This window comes from Phyllobates terribilis, unplaced genomic scaffold (genome assembly GCF_046119375.1).
Source record: "Phyllobates terribilis strain yellow unplaced genomic scaffold, ASM4611937v1 Scaffold_11__3_contigs__length_659146591, whole genome shotgun sequence".
NCBI lineage: Eukaryota > Metazoa > Chordata > Amphibia > Anura > Dendrobatidae > Phyllobates > Phyllobates terribilis.
The window spans coordinates 576,043,483-576,050,868 of record NW_027362771.1 but is presented as its reverse complement, the minus strand read 5'-3'; the positions used below and the strand labels follow the sequence as shown (position 1 = coordinate 576,050,868).

The following is a 7,386-nucleotide window of genomic DNA, read 5'->3' as shown; positions in this document are numbered from 1 at the left end:
CAGAAGCACTCACACCAGCCTGCTGCCATTCCTGAGCAAGCTCGGCACTGCTGGTAGTCCGATCCTGCAGCTGAAACAGTTTTAAGATACGGTCCTGGCACTTGCTGGTCTGTCTTGGGCGCCCTGGAGCCTTTGTGACAACTATGGAAGCTCTCTCCTTGAAGTTCTTGATGATGCGATAGATTGTTGACTGAGGTGCAATCTTTGTAGCTGCGATACTCTTCCCTGTTAGGCCATTTTTGTGCAGTGCAATGATGGCTGCACGTGTTTCTTTAGAGATAACCATGGTTAACTGAAGAGAAACAATGATACCAAGAACCAGCCTCCTTTTAAAGTGTCCAGTGATGTCATTCTTACTTAATCATGACTGATTGATCGCCAGCCCTGTCCTCATCAACACCCACACCTGTGTTAATGGATCAATCACTAAAACGATGTTAGCTGCTCCTTTTAAGGCAGGACTGCAATGATGTTGAAATGTGTTTTGGGGGTTAAAGTTCATTTTCTGGGCAAATATTGACTTTGCAAGTACAGTAATTGCTGTTAAGCTGATCACTCTTTGACATTCAGGAGTATATGCAAATTGCCATTACAAAAAATGAAGCAGTAAACTTTGGAAAAATTACTATTTGTCTCATTCTCAATACTTTTGGCCATGACTGTATATGTACTGCGATGCCTGGAGAAGACCCCCCGCCGGACCGGGCATTGTGCTCTGTATACGGACTGTGATATTCACTTGTGTGGCTCTGGCTTTATGGTCACTTCACTTCCCAATTTTTTTTTTTTTTCAAAAATTGCCCGTTATTGGTCACGTTAGATACAAAAAAGTCACTTAAGACTAGAGCCGTAAAGTAAATCGTGCCAATGCAATCTGCTTGTGACTTGTCTGCGATTTACTTGATCCTTTTTCCATTGTGCAGCAGTAGCCAAACCCTCAATATTATATAGTGGATTCATGGAAGAAGCAGGATAACAGGTGAGAAGTCCTCCTCATAGAGCAAGGGTGAAAGAGCAGTCACATAATTCACTTAAAGCTTCAGTACTGACCTCCACCTAACCATAACAGGACGAATTAACATAAATAGTGTACTGGCCCTTTAACATAGCGCCACTCCTTCCTCGGAGATGATTGGCTAGTATAGCTTGGAACGCAAAAAACGACATCCTGGATTTGTTATTGTCTCCGATGGAACGCATGACGTAAGAGAGTGGGCGTGTCCTGTAAGGTAACGTGGTTCCTGGTGCCGCGGACAGCATGGCCGAACTGAAAATAAATCGCAAGTTTGCTGAGCGCTATGACCGCTACCGGGAGAAGGAGGAGCTGCAGCGGCGTAAGTTACCCGCTCCCCGCGGTCCGTGTTATAGGTCGTACCGGAAATGGTTTTCCTGTGCTTTAAAGGGAAACAGTACAGCCCTCTGCCTGTAATAGAGAGGCCGGACTACAACTCCCTGCGTGTAATAGAGAGGCTGGGACTTGTAGTTCTCACTTTCCAATGTAAAATACTATAGATCACTCAGAGCTATGCTGGGACTTCTAGTTCTCCATCACTGGGCTGTGGCGTGAGAGTCTCTCCAGCCTGCGCCAATCACAGATATCCAGACCGGCGAGTGGTGGAGACAAGTAGCCACATGCTACAGCCGGTGCCAGACCCATGTGCATTGGTCCCAGGTGCCCCCTCCCCCCACAACAGTGTGCATTGGTCCCAGGTGCCCCCTCTCCACAACAGTGAGCATTGGTCCCAGGTGCCCCCTCTCCACAACAGCGTGCATTGGTCCCAGGTGCCCCCTCTCCACAACAGTGTGCATTGGTCCCAGGTGCCCCCTCTCCACAACAGTGTGCATTGGTCCCAGGTGCCCCCTCCCCCACAACAGTGTGCATTGGTCCCAGGTGCCCCCTCTCCACAACAGTGTGCATTGGTCCCAGGTGCCCCCTCCCCCACAACAGTGTGCATTGGTCCCAGGTGCCCCCTCTCCACAACAGTGAGCATTGGTCCCAGGTGCCCCCTCTCCACAACAGTGTGCATTGGTCCCAGGTGCCCCCTCCCCCACAACAGTGTGCATTGGTCCCAGGTGCCCCCTCTCCACAACAGTGTGCATTGGTCCCAGGTGCCCCCTCTCCACAACAGTGTGCATTGGTCCCAGGTGCCCCCTCTCCACAACAGCGTGCATTGGTCCCAGGTGCCCCCTCTCCACAACAGTGTGCATTGGTCCCAGGTGCCCCCTCCCCCACAACAGTGTGCATTGGTCTCAGGTGCCCCCTCTCCACAACAGTGTGCATTGGTCCCAGGTGCCCCCTCTCCACAACAGTGAGCATTGGTCCCAGGTGCCCCCTCTCCACAACAGCGTGCATTGGTCCCAGGTGCCCCCTCTCCACAACAGTGAGCATTGGTCCCAGGTGCCCCCTCCCCCCACAACAGCGTGCATTGGTCTCAGGTGCCCCCTCCCCCCACAACAGCGTGCATTGGTCCCAGGTGCCCCCTCTCCACAACAGCGTGCATTGGTCCCAGGTGCCCCCTCTCCACAACAGTGTGCATTGGTCCCAGGTGCCCCCTCTCCACAACAGCGTGCATTGGTCCCAGGTGCCCCCTCTCCACAACAGTGAGCATTGGTCCCAGGTGCCCCCTCCCCCCACAACAGCGTGCATTGGTCTCAGGTGCCCCCTCCCCCCACAACAGCGTGCATTGGTCCCAGGTGCCCCCTCTCCACAACAGCGTGCATTGGTCCCAGGTGCCCCCTCTCCACAACAGTGTGCATTGGTCCCAGGTGCCCCCTCTCCACAACAGTGTGCATTGGTCTCAGGTGCCCCCTCTCCACAACAGTGTGCATTGGTCCCAGGTGCCCCCTCTCCACAACAGTGAGCATTGGTCTCAGGTGCCCCCTCTCCACAACAGTGTGCATTGGTCCCAGGTGCCCCCTCTCCACAACAGTGTGCATTGGTCCCAGGTGCCCCCTCCCCCCACAACAGCGTGCATTGGTCTCAGGTGCCCCCTCCCCCCACAACAGTGTGCATTGGTCCCAGGTGCCCCCTCTCCACAACAGTGTGTATTGGTCCCAGGTGCCCCCTCTCCACAACAGCGTGCATTGGTCCCAGGTGCCCCCTCCCCCCCACAACAGTGAGCATTGGTCCCAGGTGCCCCCTCCCCCCACAACAGTGAGCATTGGTCCCAGGTGCCCCCTCTCCACAACAGCGTGCATTGGTCCCAGGTGCCCCCTCTCCACAACAGTGAGCATTGGTCCCAGGTGCCCCCCCCCCCCCCCACAACAGTGAGCATTGGTCCCAGGTGCCCCCCCCCCCCCACAACAGTGAGCATTGGTCCCAGGTGCCCCCTCTCCACAACAGTGAGCATTGGTCCCAGGTGCCCCCTCTCCACAACAGTGAGCATTGGTCCCAGGTGCCCCCTCTCCACAACAGTGAGCATTGGTCCCAGGTGCCCCCTCTCCACAACAGTGAGCATTGGTCTCAGGTGCCCCCTCCCCCACAACAGTGTGCATTGGTCTCAGGTGCCCCCTCCCCCCACAACAGTGAGCATTGGTCCCAGGTGCCCCCTCTCCACAACAGTGTGCATTGGTCCCAGGTGCCCCCCCCCACAACAGTGAGCATTGGTCCCAGGTGCCCCCTCCCCCCACAACAGCGTGCATTGGTCTCAGGTGCCCCCTCCCCCCACAACAGTGAGCATTGGTCCCAGGTGCCCCCTCTCCACAACAGTGAGCATTGGTCCCAGGTGCCCCCTCTCCACAACAGTGAGCATTGGTCTCAGGTGCCCCCCCCCCCCACAACAGTGAGCATTGGTCCCAGGTGCCCCCTCCCCCCACAACAGTGAGCATTGGTCCCAGGTGCCCCCTCTCCACAACAGCGTGCATTGGTCCCAGGTGCCCCCTCTCCACAACAGTGTGCATTGGTCCCAGGTGCCCCCCCCCCCCACAACAGTGAGCATTGGTCCCAGGTGCCCCCTCCCCCCACAACAGTGAGCATTGGTCCCAGGTGCCCCCTCCCCCCACAACAGTGAGCATTGGTCCCAGGTGCCCCCTCTCCACAACAGCGTGCATTGGTCCCAGGTGCCCCCTCTCCACAACAGTGTGCATTGGTCCCAGGTGCCCCCCCCCCCACAACAGTGAGCATTGGTCCCAGGTGCCCCCTCTCCACAACAGTGAGCATTGGTCCCAGGTGCCCCCTCTCCACAACAGTGAGCATTGGTCCCAGGTGCCCCCTCTCCACAACAGTGAGCATTGGTCCCAGGTGCCCCCTCTCCACAACAGTGAGCATTGGTCTCAGGTGCCCCCTCCCCCCACAACAGTGAGCATTGGTCCCAGGTGCCCCCTCTCCACAACAGTGTGCATTGGTCTCAGGTGCCCCCCCCCCCACAACAGTGAGCATTGGTCCCAGGTGCCCCCTCCCCCCACAACAGCGTGCATTGGTCTCAGGTGCCCCCTCCCCCCACAACAGTGAGCATTGGTCACAGGTGCCCCCTCTCCACAACAGTGAGCATTGGTCCCAGGTGCCCCCTCTCCACAACAGTGAGCATTGGTCCCAGGTGCCCCCTCTCCACAACAGTGAGCATTGGTCCCAGGTGCCCCCCCCCCCACAACAGTGAGCATTGGTCCCAGGTGCCCCCTCTCCACAACAGTGAGCATTGGTCCCAGGTGCCCCCCCCCCCACAACAGTGAGCATTGGTCCCAGGTGCCCCCTCCCCCCACAACAGTGAGCATTGGTCCCAGGTGCCCCCTCCCCCCACAACAGTGAGCATTGGTCCCAGGTGCCCCCTCTCCACAACAGCGTGCATTGGTCCCAGGTGCCCCCTCTCCACAACAGTGTGCATTGGTCCCAGGTGCCCCCCCCCCCACAACAGTGTGCATTGGTCCCAGGTGCCCCCCCCCCCCCCACAACAGTGAGCATTGGTCCCAGGTGCCCCCTCCCCCCACAACAGTGAGCATTGGTCCCAGGTGCCCCCTCCCCCCACAACAGTGAGCATTGGTCCCAGGTGCCCCCTCTCCACAACAGCGTGCATTGGTCCCAGGTGCCCCCTCTCCACAACAGTGTGCATTGGTCCCAGGTGCCCCCCCCCCCCCACAACAGTGAGCATTGGTCCCAGGTGCCCCCTCCCCCCACAACAGTGAGCATTGGTCCCAGGTGCCCCCTCCCCCCACAACAGCGTGCATTGGTCCCAGGTGCCCCCTCTCCACAACAGCGTGCATTGGTCCCAGGTGCCCCCTCCCCCCACAACAGTGAGCATTGGTCCCAGGTGCCCCCTCTCCACAACAGCGTGCATTGGTCCCAGGTGCCCCCTCTCCACAACAGCGTGCATTGGTCCCAGGTGCCCCCTCTCCACAACAGTGTGCATTGGTCCCAGGTGCCCCCCCCCACAACAGTGAGCATTGGTCCCAGGTGCCCCCTCCCCCCACAACAGTGAGCATTGGTCCCAGGTGCCCCCTCTCCACAACAGTGTGCATTGGTCCCAGGTGCCCCCTCTCCACAACAGCGTGCATTGGTCCCTGGTGCCCCCTCTCCACAACAGCGTGCATTGGTCCCAGGTGCCCCCTCCCCCACGACAGTGTGCATTGGTCCCAGGTGCCCCCTCTCCACAACAGTGAGCATTGGTCCCAGGTGCCCCCTCCCCCCACAACAGTGAGCATTGGTCCCAGGTGCCCCCTCTCCACAACAGTGTGCATTGGTCCCAGGTGACCCCTCCCCCACAACAGCGTGCATTGGTCCCAGGTGACCCCTCCCCCACAACAGCGTGCATTGGTCCCAGGTGACCCCTCCCCCACAACAGCGTGCATTGGTCCCAGGTGACCCCTCCCCCACAACAGTGTGCATTGGTCTCAGGTGCCCCCTCCCCCACAACAGTGTGCATTGGTCTCAGGTGCCCCCTCCCCCACAACAGTGTGCATTGGTCTCAGGTGCCCCCTCCCCCACAACAGTGTGCATTGGTCTCAGGTGCCCCCTCCCCCACAACAGTGTGCATTGGTCTCAGGTGCCCCCTCCCCCACAACAGTGTGCATTGGTCTCAGGTGCCCCCTCCCCCACAACAGTGTGCATTGGTCTCAGGTGCCCCCTCCCCCACAACAGTGTGCATTGGTCTCAGGTGCCCCCTCCCCCACAACAGTGTGCATTGGTCTCAGGTGCCCCCTCCCCCACAACAGTGTGCATTGGTCTCAGATGCCCCCTCCTCACAACAGTGTGCATTGGTCTCAGGTGCCCCCTCCCCCACAACAGTGTGCATTGGTCTCAGGTGCCCCCTCCCCCACAACAGTGTGCATTGGTCTCAGGTGCCCCCTCCCCCACAACAGTGTGCATTGGTCTCAGGTGCCCCCTCCCCCACAACAGTGTGCATTGGTCTCAGGTGCCCCCTCCCCCACAACAGTGTGCATTGGTCTCAGGTGCCCCCTCCCCCACAACAGTGTGCATTGGTCCCAGGTGCCCCCCCCCCCACAACAGTGAGCATTGGTCCCAGGTGCCCCCTCCCCCCACAACAGTGAGCATTGGTCCCAGGTGCCCCCTCTCCACAACAGCGTGCATTAGTCCCAGGTGCCCCCTCTCCACAACAGCGTGCATTGGTCCCAGGTGCCCCCTCCCCCCACAACAGCGAGCATTGGTCCCAGGTGCCCCCTCTCCACAACAGCGTGCATTGGTCCCAGGTGCCCCCTCTCCACAACAGTGTGCATTGGTCCCAGGTGCCCCCCCCCACAACAGTGAGCATTGGTCCCAGGTGCCCCCTCCCCCCACAACAGTGAGCATTGGTCCCAGGTGCCCCCTCTCCACAACAGCGTGCATTGGTCCCAGGTGCCCCCTCTCCACAACAGCGTGCATTGGTCCCAGGTGCCCCCTCTCCACAACAGTGTGCATTGGTCCCTGGTGCCCCCTCTCCACAACAGCGTGCATTGGTCCCAGGTGCCCCCTCCCCCACGACAGTGTGCATTGGTCCCAGGTGCCCCCTCTCCACAACAGTGTGCATTGGTCCCAGGTGACCCCTCCCCCACAACAGCGTGCATTGGTCCCAGGTGCCCCCTCCCCCACAACAGCGTGCATTGGTCCCAGGTGCCCCCTCCCCCACAACAGCGTGCATTGGTCCCAGGTGCCCCCTCCCCCACAACAGTGTGCATTGGTCTCAGGTGCCCCCTCCCCCACAACAGTGTGCATTGGTCTCAGGTGCCCCCTCTCCCACAACAGTGTGCATTGGTCTCAGGTGCCCCCTCCCCCACAACAGTGTGCATTGGTCTCAGGTGCCCCCTCCCCCACAACAGTGTGCATTGGTCTCAGATGCCCCCTCCCCACAACAGTGTGCATTGGTGTCAGATGCCCCCTCCTCACAACAGTGTGCATTGGTCTCAGGTGCCCCCTCCCCCACAACAGTGTGCATTGGTCTCAGGTGCCCCCTCCCCCAC

General features: G+C 59.5%; 1 protein-coding gene across 1 annotated transcript in view; it reads left to right on the top strand.

Moving 5' to 3' along the window:
* The first annotated feature begins 1,184 nt into the window (after positions 1–1,184).
* KRI1 (KRI1 homolog) overlaps positions 1,185–7,386 on the top strand; it is a 32,770-nt gene continuing 26,568 nt past the window's right edge. Inside the window, exon 1 of the mRNA XM_073654178.1 lies at positions 1,185–1,334. Within this exon, the coding sequence (XP_073510279.1) occupies positions 1,259–1,334 (76 nt within the window). The 5' untranslated portion in view covers positions 1,185–1,258. The remainder of the gene's footprint in view (positions 1,335–7,386) is intronic.